We start from the raw sequence: 23,667 nt of genomic DNA, 5'->3' as shown, positions 1-23,667 counted from the left end.
ATCACATTCTCATCGGGACCATGAAACACTAGAAAAGATTCTCTTCTGACCTTGTGTCGACCCCAGAACTATCCTGAGTTTTTAATGTTGGGTGGGTGGGGGGAACAGGGTGAGTGGTGACAGACTGGGTTGAGCCAAGAGCCTGGAATCTGTCAGCATCTTCTGCAAAACTTCCTCCGGTTCCCCCGACCCGCAAAGCACACTCTGACCTTCTTCTGAACTGAATTACGGGTGGCCATGAACGTCACGTGAATGGGTTTGGAAACCAGGTGCTGTCCTCGGAGCACAAAGCCCTCGTGTTTTCCTGGTGGGTCTATGGGGCCAAAGCCATAGTCGCTCTGTGTGTTTCGGTCCAACTAGCCTTGTCCACACATCGAAGATTTCCAAATGACAGGTCTGCCGAGGCGTGGAAATTACCCTGACTTTCTCTTCCGTTTCTTTGCAGTGAAATGCAGAATGGAGGAAGAGGAGACTGTAGCTAACACCCCAGCACCTTAAATGCTGTTGGTGTCTTTCCCTTCCGAGCTCCAACGACCTCATTCAAGCAAAAATGTCCAAATTATGTTTCCTTTGTTGTTTTTTTTTTCTTTAAAGACTAGGTTTGCTACATGTGAATCCAGAACCGTTTCCGTAAAAAGATAGGATTTGTTGCAAATATGTTTTAGTGCAAATCGTTTATCGCAAGAAAGTACCAGTCTTACTTTTCTGCATTATATCCACGTTATTCTTTCATCCATCTATTTGTCATCAGAGCTTCAGGAATATTCTTCTGCGCCAACCGCCATTAAAATGTACAGCGAACTCGAGTTCCACGATGGTGAAGTGTCCTGGTTATCAGTTTCCCACTGGTGGCTGCCTTTGCAAAGAGCCATGTGTACATTTAAGTCCCAGACCTCAGCAGTGGGTTTTTAATTTATCCAGTGAGTACTCTTCGTAAAACAAAGACGTTACCACCTGCGATCATTTCCCAAGGCGACTCGCCCTTCACTTTTTGCAGCTCACCCAAGATGAGACCCTGACACCCCGACCACAGTAGCAGGATTTTGGTTGTCGCGGCCCCAAAGTATGACAGCAAGCCCCCATTTTTCTGGGCAAGCTGACTTCCTACCCTCATTTATTTTGAGGTTTGCCACTAAAACCAGGAACCGCCCAATTCAGAGAGCCCCAGACTTAGCCTCTGGCCACATCCGAAAGCCCAGTGGTTGTCCTGGGTGGTTTTGACAAGCTACCACACGTCTGAAGTAAATAGTAAAGCCTTTATTTTTGTGTTAACAGCATTTTGAAAATAAAACCTATCTGCCCATGCTTTACAACCTTTTCATTTTGTGATATTTATATACAGTCCTTTATGGTACACATTGATTGTCTTGAAATTTCTGTAACGATTTTTCTTTCTCTTATAAGGATGCAACAGTCAGCCAGGGAAGGATGAAGTTACATTATAAAACACACATTAATACATTTAATAAATATATATTATCTGTCAAAAACGAGCCTTAGCTCTTTGTCAATTAATGAAAAGCACCTGCTGAGAACTCCTGTAAAGCTGGTATAATCGTCGCATCACGGATTATAAAAGCCACAGTAATGCTCCCTTTCAGTTCAGGGTTCAACTCAGCCAGCCCAGAAGACCACCCCACATTTATGCTTGTTCAGTGGGCCTGAGGAAACCTGTGCTCACGGCACTGGATCCCCAGCTTTCAGCAGCTGAACTAGGAACCCTGGCGACACACAGCACTTTATTCAGTGCTGATGTACTCGCTCCCGCCCTCCACCCCCAGTGGAGAAATCCAGCATAGAAGACGCATTTCCCATTGAAAGGGGCACAAGAGTGGCTGTTATAGTCCCAAGGTGATTTTACTAACCAGACACGGAAAGATCTGTGCTTACAATTAGGTATTTTGATCACAGATGCTCCTCTTCCAGGTCTTTTACCCCAACAGCCTTGTTTACATAAACAGATCTTATACAGAGGTGCCACTTAATTTTATATTTAAACTTAGCTCCGTGGGGGCAGCTGGCTGCCACAGTCTCTTGGCAAAGATGTCTCTTTGTCCCTTTCAGGTGAAATCATTAGAAAAATAAGTTCTCTGCGCTGTCCCCTCACTTGCCGAGCCTCCGCCCCCCCCACCCCCCATTGGGAAGGCTTTCAACCCATGCTTCGATCTTAAAGCCAAAATAAAACAAAACCCAAAGCGCAATAACGTATCAGAGGTTTGAAAAGAAAAGAAGGAAAGACAGGTCTCATTAAGCGAGGTTCCCCGTGGCTCAAAGCTCGTTCCATTTTTATGGTGGTGAAACGCGACTTTCCACTCGTAGCGACTTATGCAGGCCAAGCTCACCGCACACGCCTGGACCACCAAGAACTTAGAAAACGGTTGTGTGACTTGCTCCCTTCTGCAAGGGGGCTCTTGCAGACCGAGTCACAGGTGGGGTCAGGGAGCGCCGAAGGACTCCAGGGAGCGGGGGTGGGCGACCATTTCCTGGCACAAGAACGTGTAACGCAGTCGGTTTCCATCAGCCTGGACCCGGCTGTTTGCAGAGTTCTGTATTTTGAGGGTTCTGGGTCTGCATGCACCCGCCCTCACCCCCACCCCAGGCCCTTGCTTCTTTCCCGCCCACTCCTTCCCAGTAGGTACCCCATGTTTTCGGCCCACCCAATGATACTCCTCACCTAGAGATCTGGAACCTGATTCCCTAGAAGCAAGCACATGCTGTGGGAGGGGCAGGCGGCTTCCTGAAGGTGAAGGTTAGGGCAGGCGCATTCTGGTGACATGCTTTCCCCTCCCCAAGCGTGGTGACAAGAAAGACGCTTAGCAGGACGGAAAACGCGGAGTTGGGCCACACAGCGGTGGCCGGGTGGGCCTTGTTTACCCCACTGCTCTGCAAGGATGGGGGGCTGGGGGCAAGGACAGGACACAGCAGAGACTAGGGCCTCGAGAAAAATCAGAAGGTTTATTAAAACATACTCAGCTCAGACACATTGGCTTGTGAAGAGGTCAGTTCCCCCCAAACAGTAACCTTTTTCATTTTCTTTAAAGGTTAAAGGCTTATGGGTTGTTGTATAGAAAAAGCAGTATAGTGATTATTAGAGTATATGCGGAGGGACCCACCCTCATGTAATACATTCCGTGCCATCAGGTTAAAATTCTTTGCTTTGAATCGTTGCTACGGTTGTGCTGCCAAACAGTGCAGAGAACATGGGGCTTTGAATGGCCGAGATGTTCGAAATGCCAAAGAACCAAAGAATGACTTCCTGAGGACAGATGGAAACCATAACAGAAACAATGGGCTTTGAAGAGAACCATTTTCATGGAACTTGCAGAAAACCAAGTCAGAAATGTCCCCCACACCCTCCAAAAGCAGCGAGGAAGCCCTACGTGCCCCACCCTGCGACTTTCACTGCATCCACGGAAGAGGCCCAAGAGCTCACTGCATGCCAGGCAGCAAGGTGCCACCTCTCCATCCTAGAGGGCACCCGGGATACCCTGCCACAAGCCGTCATCTTGGAAATCTGCTACAGCCTTTCTTCCAGCCTGCCAGCCCAGGGGGCTTCAAGCTGGGGGCCCCATTTGACCTTTTGAAGGGAATGTGGCAATCAAATTGGGAGAGGGCTTGGAGAGTGCAGAAGGAGGGAGGGATGGTTGAGGGAAGAGGCGGCTGCCCCAAGCCAGAGCGTTGCTATGGCGACACCAGGGAGGGATGCGGGCTGGCTTTCCTGCCATACATGCTGGAGCAACAGGCCCCTAGAAGGAACAGTGGTTGGTCACCACTCTCTAAAAAAATGTGACGGTCACTTCAGCTTCCAAATGGCATCTCCTCTTTGGCACATGTCAGGGTCCCTCCACCACTACTGGTTGTAAAGCTCACCCCACGATTTGATTGGAATCACACCCACCACCTCCTGAACTGCTCCTGACCCCACCCCCCTGAAATGTGCAGGCTCCCTTTGGCCCTCCTCAATGAAACGGTCATCTCCCAGAGGCCACCGCAGTTGAGGAAGGGACATGCCGTGGGGACCTCCATGTTCAACCAAACACCAGCCTGGGCCACCGGCTGTGAACTTGGTTCTGTTCTATCCCCCAAGGATGAAACAGTCTTCCCGGCCACATTTTCGAGTGAGCCTAATACTATTTGCAATTAGCGTTGCTTTAGTTTGTGGGGATTGAGGTTGGTTTGGTATTACGTGTGTGTGTGTGTGTGTGTGTGTGTGTGTGTGTGTGTGTGTGTGTGTGTGTTTGTCTGTGTGTGGCGGGGGGCGGGTGGGGGAGGGCAGTCGGTGTTAGCTTTTCAGTTCAGCAGTGTTCACATTTACACGAAATCCCCTTGTCTAGGATTCCCCAATCTCCTGGCTGTGTGGCGGCCTGGATCTGTTACTGATTTCTCCCTCAAGAAAGACACAGCCAGGGAATAAAATCGGTAAGAGATTCTTATTCTCTGGAACTTGAGTCTTTCACCAGAGGTGTCTTCCAGTGTAACTTGGCGGAGCAGTTGGGATCTGGAAACAAGGATAACACACTAAGAACTCTGTGCTTTGCAAAATCAGCGTCAGACACCAGCACGTTACCAACGTGCCAAAGACCCGTTACCTTGCTTTTTCAAAATGGGCTGAAGAGTCCCCCAGAAAAGCAGCAACTAGTGTGTGATGCCGCTCCCTTCTTGGGACGCTGTCTCCCTTTCTCTGCAATCATGCATCCCAAACGAATGTGTTTCCTTACCCAGAAACCCACTTCACTTCCTAAGTCCAGGGTGCTTTTATGCCTTGAAGGGACCAAGGGGGCTTAAGAGTGACGGTGATGGGGCCGTTTTCTATCAACGTACAGCACCCAGGCTGAATGCCTCATCGGGTTTTTCTTGGCACCCAACAACCAAGCAGCCCCACGGATGGCAGGGGGCTTCAGAAGGGAAAGCTGTGAGTCTTTTTGTCTTTGAGCCTGTTCCCAACCCATGCAGACCAATACCTAGCATGCCATTCACAAGGCCAGAAAACCAAAGTTCCCTCTAGAGATCAAAGACCATGCCTGACTTCCATGAAAAACAAAAGCAGCTCAGGGTGAGTTATGGAACTGGCACATGATAGGAAGAATGGAAACCCAATTTACACATGTAAGCTGGCTCATGCGTTGTTTCTGGAAGAAGCACCGAGCTATGTTTGGAAATTAAATGTGGGAATGAGAGTGCGTCTTTGGACCGCTGGAGAAACAAAATGATGTCATTCCACGCAGGCAAAACATAAACAGTGACAATTCTGCTGGCAGTCTGTTTGGCATCAGACAGTCAACCTGCTTTTGTGTTCGTGGGAGAGGAATGATACTCACTTGCATTTCTTAAGACAACTCTTAAGGAGTGTGTGTGTGTGTGGGGGGGGGGGGCGGAGGACCCCAGGACCCGGCTGGGGCACAACAATGGTGGGGGGAAGTGAAGGGGAGCTACACTAGGTTGGACGTCAGCAAAACCCTCCAGGGCGTCACAATCCTGGGCTTTTCCTACAAGTCGCCTCCCAGGGAGAGAATGAGGGTACCTTGTGTACAATGAAAGCCAGAGAATTCACTGGGTACCGGAGTCCCAAGAAACAGGGACTCTGTCAAGCGAATTTACAGGTGGCACAGTAGGTATAGAATGGTCTCCGTGCACGGAGAAGGGGGTAGAGAGGGAAAGAAGAAAAATGGAAGCATCGCATGCGTTCTAGCTGCGGGGGGTGTCACTTGAGCCTGTCTTGGTGGCCCATCAGCAGCCTCCACAGAGCAGTGTGTCCCCTTTGGAGCTTGAAGCTGCCCCCCCACCCACCCAACCCCCACTGCCCTTAGGCTTCCTGCCAACACATCACCTCTCCATACTTACCGTCCCGCCATTTAGCACTACGGCCATCTCAGTTGGCTGATACACGTTGCTTCTAAACGGCGCGCTGGGTCTGCTTCCCAAGCTGCCATTGCGAAATCCTGCTGTCCGGAGAGCTGAGGGAGGGAGAGGCAACACAAAAACACACACACACACAAAAACAAGACCCGATTTTGTTTTCTTCCCCTGCATCCACGCCATGCTCTCCCCCCACCCCTCCCACCTGCCTCCTCTTTGTCACAAGCCAGATTTCAAACAAAAGTCACAAAGGGGCTTTGTTCTCTGGCTCTCAGAGAGCCTGACCCATCTCAGTGGGGTTGGGAAGTTTGTAGAATCCAGGCTGCAGGCCACGGGAGGGGGGCAGGGTTGAGCCTCTAGCCTCCCCCCACCCCCAAGCGCCTGCAGGGCTTGCATGACAAGGAAGCACCTCTGCATCCCTCCGACAAAAGACCTCACTACAGAATGCCATTCACATCAAGTTCAACACACACCCTTCAACAACACACACGTGGGGGCATCCAGTGATAAAGGTCATCTCCACGAGGAAAGTGAGGGGGAACAGAATAGAGGGAGTCCAACCGCTTGGGGAGGGTTATTTTCTAAATAGGAAAAACAGGGAGAGCTGAAGCAAAGCTGGCAAACTATGCCAGCACCTTTTACTTCTGAAAGGTGGACAAATGGTGTTTCTTACTTTCTGTGTACTTTTAGAGATTCCCCGCCCCCCCCCTTTTTTAAAATCAAGAACAACCAGATTACACAAAAAGACACGAAGGAAACTTAAATGCACATTGCTAAGTGAAAGAAGCCAGTCTGTAAAAGCTACAGGCTGTATGACTCCAGCTAGTATATTCTGGAAAAGGCCAAGCCTCGATTGCAACACGGATGGAACACCAATAGAAGTCGTTACTACCAGGGAAACCGGGGGAGGGGGCATGTGGGAACTCGCCGTGCTTCCTGCTCGATTTTTTCTGTAAACCTAGAACTGCTCTCAAAAAATAGTGGAGAAAGTCGACGTACTATGAAAACATCAAAACGAAAGTCCATCTCAGTTGTGCGATGGCATCTTTGTTATGTTCACTCTCCATGCAGGCACCCATCTTGCTTCGCTAAGAAAAGCCTCTCCTAAAAGTTGTCCTGAAAGGAGTCATTTTTTCTGGCTAAAAGGTAGCAAGAGAGCTTGGGACTTTTACACATTCCTTGGGGCAGGGGACCAAAAATCACCTCAGTAATATAGTTAACCTCCCTAGAGTGCCAACCAAGAGACAGGCACTGTGAAAGTACTTTACATATATTAACTTGTTCAGTGTTTGTAGCACTGTCGGTACTTTCATTATTTCCACTTTACGTGGGGCACAGAGAGGTTAAGTAATTTGCCCAAGGTCACACAGCTGGTAAGTGGCAGGACCAGCATTTGAACTCAGGCAGAGAATCTGTCCGTCACACTATCCTGGCTCCAAATACTTTGTTTTTAAACACCATACTTAGTTCCTTTGAAGCAACTTGAATTTAAGTGACACGAGGGGCATCTCAGCCCTGACTGGACCAAAGAAACCGAGGCAGGGTAGGGAACGCATGTTCCAAGATACCCTCATGATGTATGCTTTAGCATCGCCACGCCTTCAGCAGCCCGTTATGCACATGCTAAGTGAGGAAATGCCTTTCCTGGGGGAGCCAGGACGCAGCACCAGGGGACAGAGGACACCGTCCATGGACCCTTACTAGTCTCAGTGCCCAGCCTAGAACTGCTTGAAGAGAAGGAGGCCCAAACAGCACCGCTTTCCTCCTAATGCAGAGACCTGGCCAGCTGTGCTAGGGGAATCTGTTGGATCAACAGATTCCCCTGACTGTACAAGCCAGCTGTGGGGGGTGGTGCCTTGGCCCCGGGGTCCCCCTCTGTAGTAGCTCTTTGTGGTTCTCCTCTGGTAAACATCTCTCACATTCCAGGTTCCTGAGTGTTGGCTGGCCTGAGTGTTGGTCCTCCCCTGGCCTCGAGGTGGACATGTGATTTAGGCCTGGCCAATCAGGGCATCACATCTCACCAGCCATGCTGATTGGTCAGGGAAGGGCCATCAGGTCCAATCAGAGCTAACTCTGGGATTTTTGCTTACGCGCCCTGGGAACTAGTCCTCCTTTCTACTGGGACTCTGCAAGCCTAGAGCTGTGGGCTGCCATGATACTAACAGAGCCAAGAGGTGGAAAAAGACCAAATCTTGTCACCTTGAGTTTCCGAGATCCAACCATTCCTGAAGCTTGTCCCTAGTACATTAGTTTTGTTGTCGTTGTTTCGGTTACGCTGCTTCAAATCAGATTTTTGATCACTGGCAACTTCAAGAATCCCAGCTAACACCCCACTCTGACCTCGGTCAGCTTTAAAAGGCAAGCAGGGCCCACCCATAAGGGGGTCCTCACAGGAATCAAAGACCATAGGTTGAATGCCAGCCTACTCCTGTCTAGACTGCAGGTGAGGCTAGACTTGCCCTGTCCGCCACGCCGACTCAGGGCCTTGCACCGAGAAGCTGAGGCTCAGAGTGGAAATAGCCTGTGGCCCTAATGAGATCTGAGAGCCGAACCCCCTAACAGAAGAAAGAACACTTTTCTTTCCTGCTCCTTGGAAAGGTGAACATTTAATGCGTCTCATTAACGCTTTCCAACATGTGAGCTGAGGTGCTACATACTTCAGTATATTTTCATCTTTTTAACTCACATACCTCATGCCTTGTTGATACTTATGAATAAGCATTAGGCTGGTAAAGTCGTGTATATATCGGGGGTCTCACTCAGGGGAAGGAAATAAGGGAGCGGAGGCTGCTGGGGTGCTGGGGCGTGACTGAGCCACAGACCTGCCTGGGGAATGCCCTTCCCCCCTCTTGGAAAGTCAGGGACAGACTGTCAAGGGAAGAGAACCTGGAAGGCTGGCTGGTTAAAATGAAAGAGAAAGAGGACCACTCTGTTTCCTGGGCAAGGCCCCTGGTGGGTCCTGGTTCCCTAAAATATAAGCTGGCCGAGGTCAGCACCAAAAATGACAACAGCTGTCCTTACCGTGGCGGGGGGGCGTGCCCATGTGTTCCCCAGCTAGCAAAGCAAGTGTTTCTAGAACAAAGGCAGCCCCAGCGAGGGTACCAGTTGAGCCTCTCTCTGCGAGTTTTTTGAGGGAACTGGCTTTGCCTGGAGCCCGCCCTGCCTGGGCCCATGTGAATTTCGGTGGACACACATTTGGAACGATGCAAAATAGGGCTATTTTAAAAAGCCTGACAACATCCAAGGTTGGTGAAGAAGCGAGGAAATGGGGCTCTCATACAGTGATTAAGTGGGGGACAGTAAATGAGCCTACCATTCTGGGGAGCTGTGTAGCAGTACATATTACGATTTAAAGTTGCAGATTCTTTGAGGCACCTTTAGGTGCAGTCTAGGGGGTTTTTCTGCAAGGAGTTAAGTGAGCGAGGGCACAGAGATGAATGTTCATTGCAGCATGACTTTATATGGAAAGCCAGAAGCAAGTGGAATACTCACCAGCTGAAGATCAGAAAACTAAATTATGGAAAGCTCTGCATTTTGAGAAAGATAGTGTGCCTCTGTGGTCACTTGACCTGGAAGGGCTTCCAGCCATGACCCTGATTTAAGCAAGCACACTGCACGGCAACTCTTAGAGCAGTGGTTTCAACCGGCTTACATCTCAGAATCACTTGGAGATCTTAAAGAATACGTACACCCAAACAGACTTCATCAGAATGAGGGGCAGGCACTGGGCATTATTGTCAGCTGCCCCAGTGAGTCTAATGTGCAGCCAGGTTAAGAGCGACTCAATGAGATTGTCGTGGTTGGGGGGCCGGGGGTGGGGACAGGCAGGCTGTGTGTGTGCTCATCGAGAGGTGTCTGGCAAGATGGGGGCAGACACACTGGTAGCTGCCTTTGGGCAATGGGACTTGCAGCATTTTTTATCATTTGTACTTGCTGAACCTTCTACACGATTATTATTGATCTTTTGTCATTAGAAAGGAATAATACAGCTATTGTTGTTTTGGAAAAGAAAGAGGGGGACTGGAAGACAAGTTACTTGGCTTCGGTACATGTCAGGGTGTGAAACAGACCGGGTGGGGGCACCTCTGGATCCCCATTACCCGCTGTGCCAGCTCCCTTTGCTCTCTGGGTCTTCTGTGGATATGAAGTATTGGCTGCATTTTCACAGGAAAGGATGCATGTCACGGGATTCAGAAGACCATCTTTCCCCCTCCCTGCTCTGCTGTGTACTTACAGCATGAGCTTGAACAAGTTTCCTCAGTGTCCTGCTCTGTAAAATGGGACTGATACCCCTGTCTTCTCAATGCACCCAGGTGTCCTACAATGTTGTTGGGATGTGGGACTGTAACATCCTTTGAGAAGAGTAATTCTGTGGCAGTGTGGTCAGGCGTGTCAGCTCTGGAGTCAGCCCGCCTGGGTTCACACCCCGCTCTGCCTCTTGGGCAAGTCACTCTGTGCCTTAGTTTCCTGTCTGCAAATGGACCTCACTGGGTTATCGTAGGCACGAAGTGAGGTTAGCTACTACAATGCCCCGAGCGGTACCTGGTAATACTGTGATAAATACACAGTAAAGGTTAGCCATCCTTATTTTTGAAGACCTTAATACTTGTGTAGTTCCAGCATCCCCACTTCACTGCAAGGAAACTAGACCATCAAGTTCTTAACCATCAGGGGTGAGGGTAGGGGGTCACAGACGGCTCTGAGAACCTGACAAAATGACAGAGCCATCCCCCAATGAATGTACAAAGATTTACATCCATTTCCGGTGTTCCCACTACCATTGAGTCCCCGGGGCGTCCTCGGGGCTCAGATAAAAGAGGCTCCTGGTCCAGAAGGAGCTGAGTAAGAGGTGGCTCCCAGGACCACAGACACTGGCCAGGGCCCTGGCCTCTGCTCATCCCCTGAATGGCCCTCTGGGCTCCCGGAGGTGACCTCCATCCTGACCTCCTAAGTCAGCCACCTGCACCAGGTCTCAGGTTCTGCTTTCGGGGGAACCCAACCAAGACGCGCACCCACCGTGCCAGGAACTGTGGGAGCCCCTCCGTACGGTACTCAGCGTGTTACTGCTCAGAACAGCTTTGTGAGGCACATTCTCTCGTTTCTGTTTTACAGAGACAAACTGCAGTGCAGAGAGGTAATCTACTCAAAGCCACACATCCAGGAAGTGGCGGAAGCAGGATCTTAACCCAGACATCTGACTTGGGGGCCCAAATCCCTACACTCGTGGTGTTGGATGTAAGGGAGGGGACACGAGCATTGTCCCTCACCATCTACACATGGGCTGCAACGACAGACACCTGCAGGGAGCCAGGTAATTCATGCCAACATGTTAGAGTGGCTGGGTCAGGGACGATAGGGAATGGTGGGGAGTGTGGCCAAAAAAAAAAGGGAAGTGGATTCCCATCTAAAGGGGCAGCCACAACCCGGTGAGGGGGGAGAGGCAGGGCCTTCTAGCCAGTTCCAGACAATTGCTACTTGCCAGGAACTGTGGCCTGGCATTGCCAGATCCAACTTTTCAAAAGAAGCCAGAACCTGGATGTTTATATTAAATTAGCTGGCAGTTGATAGGGGAAAAAAAAAAAATCTAAATAAATAAAAATTCTAAATCAACGTTGCCGGGGGTTAACGTTTGTGGGCTCTGCTCTGCCAGGACCGGCCTTCCCCACTGGAGAGCAAGAGAGTCCTTTTAGGACAAATGGCCCCAGAACCGCCCCCAGCAGGCGGCGCCCCCGTTCGTTTACCTGCATTGTGTTCGTCCATGGAAAAGGCCTTGTTCTCCATGTACGACCGCGGCAGCTGCACGTCCTCCTCGAACGCCGTCTCCCGCATCCTGGGCTGCGACGTGTCGAAGTAGTTGGGGGTGTTTTCCTGCGGGGCCGGCAGGATGGTGCAGTGGATCTCGGGGATGGCGTGGAAGATGACGAAGACCCAGCCGCTGGCCACCAGCGTGATGGCCAAGGAGGGGTCGCCCCAGGCGTCCCCCTGCCGCAGCTCGGCGTTGCCGAAGAGGTACATGGTCATCCAGGCCACCCAGATGAGCACAGAGAGGACGGCCGTGACCAGGAGGCAGGCCCCGTTCTGCTTCCACTTCTTGAACTTGCCGCACAGCGTGAAGAGCGCCAGCCCCAGGGCGGCCGCCAGCAGGACCATGTCGTAGATGAGCGCCATCACGAAGTCCATGGGCTCGTAGGCGCAGGCGGGCTTGGCGTCGCGCAGCACGGTCAGCACCAGCCACTCCACCGCGATGATGACCTGCACCAGCATGAGGCACAGCGCCGCGCCCACCAGCTGCCGGCCCGAGGGGCTCTTGCCGTGACGCACCAGCCGGCGCACGCGCCACGCCTGGCTCAGCAGGCAGGAGAAGCAGAGCGCGAAGAGCACGCCCCACAGGAAGCGGCGCACCGAGCAGATGGTCTCGTCCTCCCGGATGATGAAGGCGAACGTCAGCCCGAAGAGGCCCAGGGTCCCCAGGAGGAAGAGGAAGTGGAGGCCCACGGGGTCCTTCTTATCTTTGTCCTTGATGAACGGCAGCCGGACCAGGAGGATGAGCATCAGGAGCAGCGTGATCAGGGCGCCCGCCCCGGCCACGGCCTCCACCACGATGCCCCAGATGGTGTCCAGGTCGCACAGGGACACGTACTGAGGCAGGAGGTCCAGTCCGCAGCCCCGGGACGTGCTGGTGTTCTCAGAGGCCCCGGAGGCGATCACGAAGAGCAGGAGGAAGGCGAGGGCTTGCTGGGGTCTCATGTTTCCCTCTGACACCATGAACGTTCCAGGAAAGTTGGGGGTGAGAGTGGGAGGAAAAAAAGATCAATTCACCGTAAGACTCTCCTCCTCTCCCAACTTCTTTAAGACCCACCTCACTTCAAACCCGCCAGCTCACATCGTGCCTTTGGACACACAAGAAAACGCACCCCTTTCTCCAGGCAGCACAGCCAGTCCTGGCGGGTGGGGTGGGGGGTGGATCTGGGCTCCCATCTGTACCCTTGGCCGGGCCCGGTGAACAAGCATGAGTCATCATCACTAGTGACGTGGAGGAGACAGTGAGAGGGAGACTCACTTTCTCTGAATAACCTTTCAGAGTCTTTGCATTTGAGGCCACATTCTGACCTCTTCAAAAATAAGGGGATAAAATGAAACTTTAAAGAGATAGCCGTGGGCCAAGGCCTGCTGGGAGAATGGCACGCATCACCCCATTTCCGTCTTTCAGTGGTAACAGCTGACAGCGATGACTCGCTCTCAGCCAATCCTTACACGGGAGGCAAAATAGCCTCCCGGAGGTTAGGACACTTGTCCAAGGTCACACCACCACGCTCCTAGAAAGCTCCCAGCATTTCACATGTAGTACCGTAGACCCAAACTGAACTGTCTTCCTGGGTTCCACCCTTCCCCTCTCTTCTCCCACCCCTCCCCCACCCCCCAAACATTTCCAGAGAACCCATCCTCTCACTCCACGCCGGTCCATTTCTCTGGGGATGCTCATAGGATGCTCTTTGGCCCCCATGCAAGCTGGGGATGGGCTTAACCCATGTTCCCTGTGCTTGGATGCTCCTCCCACCCCCAGGATGGAAAACTCTCCCCGCCCCACCCCTCCACCGCTGGGCTCAGCTCTGATGTCATCCCCTCAGACCTTGGCCAAGGTCACACCCCCATTCTTCTCTACTGGAGCCTCTGCTCTGTGTGTCAGCTCTAATACCTGTCATCTTTGTGCCTGTTTCCTTTCTTTCTCCATGGCTAGCTGCAGGAGGACAGGGGCACTGTCTCGTTCATCAGCACAGACCAGGGTTTCTCAGCCTCGGAACGACGGACGTTTTGTTTGCATGTGGTCATTCTGTGCTATGGAGCCCGTTCTGTGCCTTGTAGGATGTTTAGCAGTGTCCCTGGCCTCCGGCCACTAGGTGCCCGAAGCAACCCCCCTCCCCCAATTGTGACAATCCAAATGATCTTCAGACAGACACGGCCAAGTGTCCCCTGGGGGGCGAAATCCCCAGGATGAGCATCACGGATAGACACAGGTCTGGCACAAAGTAGATGCTGAGAAAATCCCCGAGTCACCAGGACTCTCCTCTACCCCTTGCTTTCGAGGGGAGCCTGGCCATCAGCGTGCCCCGGCCTGCACAGCTCCAGAGGGACTCGCTGCCTTAGCTCCACCCACATGTGGGGCTGTCACCAGCCAACTCCAGGCAGCTCCAGCGGGTCCCTGGGGCTTCCCTAAGTAAATGCTGTATCGACCACCTCTCTGCTCCTTTACAGGATCCGGAGAGCAGCTCCCATGCTGCCTTGGCCCTGAGGCCATTGACTGGGATAAATTATGGATGCCACCGACTGAGAAGGAGCCCGCTGCTACAGGGACCGTCACCTTTGCTTATAGATGAGAGAAGGTGGGCTCGGAACAGAAGGCGTCCGGCAAGCGATGCGTCTTACGTGAGCATCCCAGCATCCCACTGGAGCAAATTAGGGGTGAGCATGCACCCCAACCATTGGCAGTCGGGCCCACCGTCTAGCCACTATTCGTGGCCCTGCCACGTCGGCCACTGCAGCTACTTATGCCTTGTCTACACACCACCTGTGCAGCTATTAACTGACTCACCAAGCCCTTGAAATCAACTCACTTAAAAGAAAACTCCACACACTGAAATACTTATCTCTTGAAATGTTAAAATTGCTTGTTGACGTAACTCCCATTGCATGCCCAGTGGCATATCCCCACATACCACCCTTTGGAAAAATATGGCCCTGGCCCAGGGCCGCTTGTCACACGTCCTGTAAGCATAATGGGGGTGAATATTCAAGAACCAGTAATGTCTGAACAAAATGCCATCAGCTCCCCGACACGGCGGAGGGGCCCCCACATATCTCATCAATGGCAAACGCAATTAAAAGACTCTCAGTAAGTAAACAGGACACACCCCGTGCAGCCGCTCTGGGTCACTCAGCAGCCAACCGCACCCCCAGTGGGGCTGGGGGGATGAGGGGGAGGGATGTGTTCCTGGGGTCTTGACCACCAACCGTCTCTCCACACGCCCTCTAGGCCAGTGGTTCTCAACCAGGGGCAGTGTTGACCCCACGGGACATTTGGCCACGTCTAGGGACATTTTTGGTTCTCACAACTGGGGAGGGGAGTGCAATTGGCCTGTAGTGGGTAGAGGCTAGGGACACTGTTACACAAGAGGATGCCCTCCTCCCCCAACAACAAAGAATTATCTGGCCCGAATGTCAATAGTTCTGAGGTTGAGAAGGCCTGGTTTCTACACTCGAGGTCAGAGTTGATGGGAAAGATGTCGGGAAACCAGCCAGGCTCTCACCCCATGTCCTCCCCTTGTAGGAACTTGGCCTTCGTTAGCTGCCTCCACTCACTCTCTTGAGATTTCCTCTCTCTACGGGAGACCGGCCTGCAAACTGGGACTTGGTTTCCCCAGCTCCTCCTCCTTCCTGACCAGCCTTCCAGTCACAACAGGAAACCAATGGGGATGATGACAAAAACCAAGATGGCGACCAAGATTCTGGACGTCCAGCTCTCTAGCTCCCACTCCTGACATGGTAAATGGACACACCCTTGATTTCTGCTTTCATTCCTGAGGGTGGAACCTTCTCTTTCCGGGACAGCTGTTGTTTTTGTTGCCTAGTAGCCATTTGTCCCCTTTCTGAAATGACTTCCTGATTTTCCTTTGGAGAGCCACCTCAAGCCCTAGCTCTGCCCCTGACGCAGGCCTAGCCAATCAGAGCATTTATCCCGCCCTTTGGCCACACTGATTGGTTCATGGACAGGCACATGGATGGCTCCACCAGACCCATGATAATCAGCCTTAGGATAGTTGGTACAATGAACTACGAAGCGGTCCTCTGTTTCTGTTGGGGTTGATAAGCTAGAAGAGCATAGGCCTGGAGCTGGAGAGGTCCTGTTTGCTGTCCTAGGGAGAGAACCTGTGCCAGAGTAAATCCGACCCAGAGGAAACGGTGAAGTGACAGCATAGAGTCCTCATGCATTGAATGGCTGGATTCAGCCATGCCTGAAGCCAGAACCCCTGGTCTTTGCAGTTCTAGCAGCCAATTAACTTCCCTTTTTTGGATGAAGCCACTTTGAGCTGGATTTGTATTACTTGCCAACAGAGAGGTTGTTATTCCTCCAACATCATGTGGCCCCCTTCTTTCAGGAAGTCCTATGTCCCCAGCAACTAGGCAGCCAGGGGCTTTGGTAGGGTCCAGTTGTCTCAGGTGGGTCTTTATCACTGTGAAGGACGCCCAGGAGTGGAGAGCCACCCCAATCTATAGAACACCTGTCCCTGGGTGACCGGGAGGCCCCCAGACCGTCTCCCAGAGTGAAGCCGAGTTCGGCCCATCTAGGATTTTTGGAGAGTTCAGAAATGCCCTGGAGAGTTTTCTGTTACTGCCAGTGAGTGACAGTAATTGTTGACTCACGGTGCTTCCTGCGTTCCAGGCACTCTTCTGTGCTCTTCACATACATTAGCGCCTTTATAACCTGCACAGCGACACTATAAAGCCAGTGCCATTACTGTCTCCATTTCACAGGAAGCAAAACAAGGAGGTCAGCTGGCTTGTCCAAGGTCACACTCAGCTAGAAAGCAGAGCCAAGAGCCAAACAACTGTACGGTTGTTACTGGGCTTTCAACACAGACCAGGGTTCCGGACATGTCACCTGGCGAGCCTTGCGCTGGCCCGTGTGTCTGGATTAGGTTCTCCCGCTCCCGTCACTCTCCGTGCCGGTACTTTTGACCTTTGTCGCATGTGCCACAATTTCCAATCATTGTATTTGATTACTCTTTTGGTCTGGACCCCCACCCCCAGGCCCTGGTCTATCTTATTCTGCACCAATCCCCCAGTGCCTGGCACATGGGCAGGGTTCACGGCCCAGTTGCTGAATGAATGAATCGCTAAATACGGTCTCCAACCCTCACTCAACAGCAGGCAGATGCTCTCGCTGCCATCTTACAGCGGAGGGTGCTGAGGGCAGCAGCAACAGCGTCACCCGGGAACTTGTTAGAAGGCGGACTATCGGGGAGCGGGCCCAGCCCCCCATCTCCACAAGCCCCAAGGGTCTGCAGATGCCGGGGCACACCGAGGACACATGCAGCGGTGGCGCCCACTGTCAGGTAAGCCCTTCCTGCTGCACCAGCCACCTGGTGCCCCCCCCCCCCCACGGCCGGTGGAGCAGCTCTCCAGGAACCCCAAACTGAACAATACAGATTAGAGGTTTCGAGTCAGCCGCCATGCAGGGCTGACGGGGACGGGATGAATATATGGCAACAAACCCGTGGGACGGAGGCGTGCAGCTCCTCAAAAGGAGTAATGAATAAATGCGAACGAATGTGCCAGCCGGGCTCACATGCTAATTACCGTTGCTGCCAGCCAGGCTCCCAGAAATGTGCCTCACTCAGCTCTTCAATACCCTGCATCTCTCTCACACACACACACACACACACACACACACACAGACTCACTCACTCACACACTCTCACACTCTCCCTGCAGAGGGGCCAGAAGCAGGTGGTCCAGCAGCGCGCTCCCTGTCTCCATTCCCCCACAAGCTGGGGCCTGCAGAGGCTGGAAAGAATGCAGGCAGGATTCCTTGCGTCAGAAGGACAGCGCTGCCTGCCCGAAGGGCAGGGCGCTCCCCCAGCCATGCTCCTCACCCAGAGCTCCCCGTCCTTCCGAGTCAGACCTTCGGGTTCCAAGTCCCGCTCTTGCCCCTTGCTAGCACCCTGTGACCCCAGGCAGCTGCTTTAGCCTTTCTTGCCTCAGTTTCCTTATCTGCAAAATGAGGGTGATAAATAGCACCCATCAAGTGGGGGCTGTTGTGAGGATTAAAATAATGATGAATTCGGGTTTCGGGCAGTAGTTAATGTTGGGAAAGCAGTAATATAAAGTGTCTGTTAAATAAATAGAAAAGATTGGCAAATACTCCCTCCTCTGAGGCTGTGAGCTTTTCTGACTGCTTTTCCAGGAGGGGTGGTTGCCATGGAGACAGAGTTGGAAGTGGGGCTCACCCAGGTGTTTGTCCGCCACTGGCTTCCAGCCTCCCCCATCACACACCAAGTAATGAGGTCCCTGAGGTGGTGTGAAGGGGTGATGCCTTTGGGGGTGGTCTGCCCTGAGAACCCCCAAGCCCCTCTGATCTCTGCCACAGGCTCTTTTAAGTGGGAACCTCACAGTGAGGGTGATTTTCCCGAGAGGAACCCAGGCCAGAGGAATGGAGGCCAAGCTGGGTACCCTGAAACTGAGTGTCTCTGACGAGGACTCAGAGCCAGGACACGAGCCATTCTCGGGGAACCAGCATCCCACCTTCCTCCCCACCTGTGGGAAAGGAGATACAGGTTGTACAGTCCCCCTTGGGAGCATACCGTCTGACCAGCCTCGCCTTGGCCGCCGTCACCAAGGCTCCAAGGAGGCCACTCGTTTTCCACCCCAGGGTCCCCTGTCAGAGGCATCGTAAAACCACCTTCTCTAAAGAAGGGGGGAGGCACTGGAACATGGAAAGGAAAGAAAAACTGAGCCGATGGGGAGGGGCTTTCCTAGTCCGGGACATATTTACTACTTCAGTTCCCAGATGAATACCTGACACAGAATTCACACTCCCATCTGTCTCCTGGAGAACAGAAGACCTCAGTGGGAGGGAAGCCACCGGGCAATTCTTAACCTCTCTGACGCTCAGTCTCTTTGTAAAATGAGCATATCGATACTGGTGTGAAAAGATTCACGACAATGACCCAGCAACATACCTGGCACACATGGGGTAGATTAGTATTATTAAGATAATAGTGATTCCCATTGTCCCGCTGGGAAAATGAAGGTAGAGGTAAGGCAGCTTGGCAGAGGTTTACTGGAATTTATGGGCCAAGCTGCGACTGGCCCCATTTCTCCCAACTCCTGACCTCAAGGCCCTTCCAGGGCACCCCTGGTTTGACCACCCCTGTGTCTGGCAGGGGCCCAGAATTACACTCTGTCCCAGCCCACTCCCATTCCAGTGGCTGGTGCATTTCCTGCCGGACAGGATTCAACTGTTAGGAGGTAACTAACATTAAGCTGTTTCCTAGAGCTGCCATCGCACCCTGTGTTATCTTTTCTAAGTTACACCATCTCGCAATCTTCATTCCCAGTGCCGCCCAGACCACCAGCCTGTTTGGGAGCCCTGGAATTTAATAACCCTCAGAGGTTAGTAAATAGGGTTGCCAGAACACAAGCTCTTTGCACAGGAATATGCAAAGTAGCTCCGATCCTGTAAATAAAAGCAATCATTTAAATGCAAACTGCATCCTTGGCTGCCCTTTCCGGCTGGCCGGCTGGCTGGGTGATTCCTCTTGGGCTGTAATCCGGAGAAGAAAATGTGACTACTCAGAACCCCCCAGGAAGCTCTCTGTGTGGAAGTGTTTGTGGGGCCGTGGGATCTGGGTGGGGGCCGCACAGGGTGGAAAGGACTGCGTCAAAGTGGGGAGATTTAAAAGCCCGAGCCACTCCTTGAGTGGGCTCCCAGGGTGGGGAGGCTCAAAGCGTTCCCCGCAGGCTGGACAGGGACCCTGGGAGGCTGCGGCGCCTGGCCATGCACAGAGGCAGAAAGAAAGGGAAGTCCTTGTTGAGGTCAGAGGAGCTTTTAAAAATCAGATCCCGTGGCTTCCCACTCAAAACTCTCTAAGGGTTCACTGGCCCAAGGAGTATACAACCTACAATACTTTTCGTGGCCCAAAAGTTCGAGGTCTGACTGGTCCCTGCCATCCTCTCTCCAGCCCCCCCCCCCACCCCAATCTGCCTACCAGCTCCAGACACAATAGGCTTTGTTCAGTTGCTCTAACTTCATTCCCACCCCCAAAGCCTTTGCATTTGTAGTGCCCTCTGCCTAGTTGTCTCTCCCACAAGATCTCCCAGTGGTGGGGGTGGGGTGTGTGTGTGGGGGTGGGGGTGGGGGGGTGTCCCCCATCTTGCAGGGCTCCACTGGAATGCCACTCCCCCCAGTCTTCCCTTGTGTACACAAACCCTTGTCACTTTCTTTTACAGCACTTAGTTTTATTTTCCGGGCAGCTCTTGTCCTAATGGGAAGTTGTATCTACCGTGTTTCCCCCAAAATAAGACCTAGCCGGACCATCGGCTCTAATGTGCCTTTTGGAGCAAAAATTAATATAAGACCCGGACTTACTTTAATATAAACCACGATGCAGTGACCCGGTCTTATATTATTTTTTTTCTCCAGAAGACACATCCGAGCTGATGGTCCGGCTGGGTCTTACTTTCGGGGAGACATGGTATTTATTTGTGCTTGTTCACCACCTCCCCAGCCCTGAGAGCAGCGGCTTGTCCGTGTTTTACACTGCAGTGCCCCAGACCCACTTCTGTGGCACACTTACTGAAATAGCAAATTAACCGCTAAAGATTTTGAGCTTCTCTTTCTAACAAGATTGCTTGTCTTGCTGCCTGTGCCCCAAATGGCGAATCCTTCCCCTTCCATTTTCGTCCCTTCCCAACTCAGCTGACCCCTTTTCAGCCTTAGAGCTGGGAACGAGCAGGAAACCTCCACTCCACAGTCTAGAAACAAAACTGGCCTAGTGGAGGACTCCTAGCCGACAGACGCCGATTTGCATTCTATTTACATCCATTTGTATGCAGTTTAACTCAAAGTCTGAATCCCCCAAAAGCCCCCACCCCACCCAGGAAACTTCTTAATCAGGTTCTTTGGCTGAAGTTCCGAGGCTTTTGTGCCAAGTTGTCCCCGGCCCCAACTTCTCGTCTTTGAGAGGACCCCCAGTTCCTCCCGGGCTCTGCTCAGGTGTTCCCCCCACCCCGCGTCCCCGTCCCCCTCATCCATCCTGGCACAGTCGGGCGGCCAATGTGGCGCGTGGGCCGGGGCCCCAGACGGGGACGCCGCTGCCCGCCACACTCCAGGGGCCTTTGTCCGCGCTCCAAGGAGCCGCCCCCTTAGCGAACAGGGGACAGTGTGTGTGTGTGTGTGCGTGGGGGGGGGGCGGGCGGTGTTATTGGCTAGGCCTGTATGTGACAGAACAAGGGCCAGGCAATGTACCCGCGAGCTGCGCTGGGGCTGTCCTATGCGGCAAGGTCGGTGCTCCCCTCCCCGTCTGGTTAACCAGCCCCCCCCTTCCCCGGCCAAGGCGGGTGCGGGAGGTAAGGATTTCGGAGGCGAGTCCCTGTCCCCCAAAGGAGAAGGGACTCAGCACAGGGTTAGTCCTCACCTCCAGCCTGGCCGAACAGAAACGCCATCCCCCACACCCCCGCCATTGTATTCAGCCTTCCCTCATTTGTCCCCCAGCCCGATGTCTCAGCTCTGCCTCTTTCTGCCCGCAGTGTCCCCTCCTTGTCCCGTAGTGCGCAGCCACAGCCGGCTGCGAGCTTGGCCTCCAACCCCTGCGGCAGGTGCGGCAGCTCACCCCCCAAACCCGGCCCTTGTGCCCCCGGCTCCATCAGCTCCCACGGGACCGGCCCGCGGCTCCCCTCACACGACGAGTCACTCGGGCATGGCTGGACCCTCTTACACTACTCCCAGCTGTCCTTTACCTGTGATCGCCCCCATACCTGGATCTCCAGCTGGTCCGGGGAAACAGCGACCCCCCCAAAGGTCCCCAGCCCTTCCCTCATCCCAGCTCTGCTCTCTGCAGCTCCTTGCCCGCTGCACTGTGGTTCCCTCCCATCCTGATCCCCCATGTCCCCCAACAGACTAATCCCTTGGGGAAATTAGAAAAGCATCAGAAGCAGGCCCCCCAATCCTCCCAAGTCCACAGCAGGAAAAGTTTCTGGGGTCCCTGCAGCGCCTTCCACCCCATCGGCATGGCTCGCACTCACTTACCCCCGCGGCCGCGCAGCGCCGACGCTCCCGCTGGCCCTCCGCCTGAGTCACATCTCTGCAGCGCGGCCGCGGCCCCCGCCCCGCGCGCGCCAGCCCGGCGGTTCGGCCTCACTGCATCGCCCTGGGGAACCGCGGCCTCGCGAAGCGCCCCCTGGCCCGGCCCGCGCTGCTGCAGCCGCCGCAGCCCCGCCCCTCCGTCCGGCCCCGCCCCCGGAGCCTCCTAGCCCCGCCTCCGAGCCCGGGTCCTGGCTCCCGCCTTGCGGACTGTTGCGCACCCAACCCCTCACCAACAGCGCTCGCCCACCCGCGCAAGCCCCACGGTCCTTGTTCGGAGCACTGAGGCAACCCCCTCCCATGTCGCAGATTCGAGGACTCTCACCCCACATCCACAGTGCGCCGTAGGCAGTCCAGATGCGCGGGACAGGTCTCCAGGTCGATCCAGCCTCGGGCACACACACACGGAGGGACAGCCCCACGAGTACCCCAGTGCAGGGCCTTTACCCCAGCCAGGGTACTGTCCAACGTGGGTTCCTAAACAGTAACTTCCCCTCAATCTGCTAGTACCCGATCCACGACGCAGAGAGGTTCCCGCGGAGCGCGTTCCAAAGTCACCGCCGCCTCTGTATAGTACCACCAGGCACGCACGTGTGGCTGGGCCTCCTCCACGCAGGTCGAAACGCAGCCCTTTCTCACCTGGGCGTACTCCACTCCCCTCCCCCCCGTGTCCTTGTCCCTTTGCGCACACTGGGTGAACACCCACGTCCTAGGCCACCCCAAACATACACGTCCACACGGTACCCCCCTCACGTGGGTACATACACAGGAGCCCCACCACCAATGCGGCTCACGTCACCCACGTACACACGCATCCACCAATTTCCCGGCGGGCGCACACACTCCGCGGCCCGGGACACAGCCGGAACGCGCGCCCCTCCCTCCCCCCCGGCGGCCTTGGAACCGGCTGGAAGGAAGGGTCCAGGGGCAGCCTAGCACTTGGGCACCGAGTCCGGCTCCTAGTCCACCCTGCCATCCGAAGTGGGCATGGCCCCGACCCGACCTGGGAGACTGAGCTGCAGCACTCCCACCACGCTGGATCCCTGGGTGACCTTAGGCTAGATTCCTCAGGTCTCCCCTGAAAACCCCCCAGAACTTTGAGGACCCCGACTCTAGTTTCCTAGGAAGAGACCCCCTCATCCTACCCACCCCGTCCCATCCCGGCCCTACAAGACAGGACAGGAAGATGAGCCCTGCTCCCCATCTCCCTGAGGTGGGCGTGGGGTGGGGCTGGGGAGGCAGGAAGGTGGCAGAATAACTCCTTTTCGGGAGGGTAGTTGCCTGCCCTTGATCTTTGGGGACCGCGGACCTTTCAGATGTTATCTCTTCCTGCGAGCCTCCCCGAGTTCCCGCCTATCCAAGCTGATTTACTGCTAGTCAGGCCACCTACGCATCTCCGTGAATACATTTTATTATTTCTAAGGAAAAGTGGACGGGAAGGACAGCATATTTTTTCCCGTTTTATTTGCCTAGCACACAGTAGGCGATCATTAAATATTTGCGGGCGGACCCTTGCTCAGTGTTCCGGTCAGACTGCAGAATTGGAAAGTGGGCGCGCACTGCCACCTGGTGCACGTAGTGGAACTGACGCTGGGATCCTTTTTTTTCCCACCCTCCGTTTTAAACGCGGGCGAGCTCGCCTTTCTGTCTCAATTTCCTCATACACAAAGTGAAGAAAATTTTAGTAGTACACGCCTGTTGGGGTTGTTGTGAAAATGAAACACATGCTATCTGTAAAGCGCTTCACGTAGCGTCTGGCACGTGGAAAGCCCTCAGTGTGAGTTGATTAGTGTTACGGCCGTGATTATATTCCCTTTCCTGGTTTATTTTACAGACGGACCCTGACTATGATGATCAGTTTAGCTTTGGGGATGACTTTGCGAAGCAAAGAGTGAAAATGAAGGTAGCTATTGGGTGGCAGGTACATCGCCCCCCCCCCCCCCCAAGTTCAA

General features: G+C 53.7%; 2 protein-coding genes across 18 annotated transcripts in view; one reads left to right on the top strand and one right to left on the bottom strand.

Annotated features, from left to right (window-relative positions):
• Nucleotides 1-23,667, top strand: part of IQCK (IQ motif containing K) — a 348,027-nt gene that overhangs the window by 76,585 nt on the left and 247,775 nt on the right. For 6 of the 12 annotated variants that reach the window (XR_016022511.1, XR_016022509.1, XR_016022510.1 and 3 more), the window contains exons 10-13: nt 10,969-11,167; nt 14,110-14,316; nt 15,182-15,396; nt 16,780-16,967. Coding sequence is in view for 4 of the 12 variants with exons in the window: in XM_019751654.3 (XP_019607213.2) it covers nt 446-498 (53 nt within the window). In the remaining 8 variants the exon portion in view is untranslated. Of the gene's footprint in view, nt 1-445; nt 1,494-10,968; nt 11,168-14,109; nt 14,317-15,181; nt 15,397-16,779; nt 17,776-23,667 lie in introns of those variants that run through there. The other 6 variants (XM_088801211.1, XM_019751654.3, XM_088801199.1 and 3 more) reach the window with 4 other exon arrangements.
• GPRC5B (G protein-coupled receptor class C group 5 member B) lies at nt 1,243-22,259 on the bottom strand. 6 transcript variants are annotated; one of them, XM_019751648.3, is made up of 4 exons: nt 22,041-22,259; nt 11,598-12,611; nt 5,842-5,954; nt 1,243-2,483 (listed from the first exon to the last, which is right to left on the bottom strand). In XM_019751648.3, exons 1-4 carry the CDS (start codon nt 22,045-22,047, stop codon nt 2,436-2,438), a joined length of 1,182 nt encoding a protein of 393 aa, XP_019607207.1. In that variant the 5' UTR covers nt 22,048-22,259; the 3' UTR covers nt 1,243-2,435. The 6 variants fall into 6 exon arrangements, with proteins under 6 accessions (XP_019607207.1, XP_019607209.1, XP_019607210.1 ...); XM_019751650.3 differs by lacking the exon at nt 22,041-22,259 and adding an exon at nt 21,662-21,833; XM_019751651.3 differs by lacking the exon at nt 22,041-22,259 and adding an exon at nt 21,391-21,411.

The sequence above is a fragment of the Rhinolophus sinicus genome, chromosome 10 (genome assembly GCF_057876585.1).
Source record: "Rhinolophus sinicus isolate RSI-liver-muscle chromosome 10, RSI-T2T, whole genome shotgun sequence".
Lineage (NCBI taxonomy): Eukaryota > Metazoa > Chordata > Mammalia > Chiroptera > Rhinolophidae > Rhinolophus > Rhinolophus sinicus.
The sequence above is the reverse complement of the archived record's forward strand: the minus strand, read 5'-3'. Positions and strand labels throughout refer to the sequence as shown.

Coding starts and splice junctions, on each gene's coding strand:
- GPRC5B (XM_019751648.3), bottom strand. Junction 5,955..11,597: donor CATGGACGAACACAATGCAG/GTAAACGAACGG, acceptor TCCCTCCCTCAG/CTCTCCGGACAGCAGGATTT. Junction 2,484..5,841: donor TAGTGCTAAATGGCGGGACG/GTAAGTATGGAG, acceptor TTCTTGTGCCAG/GAAATGGTCGCCCACCCCCG.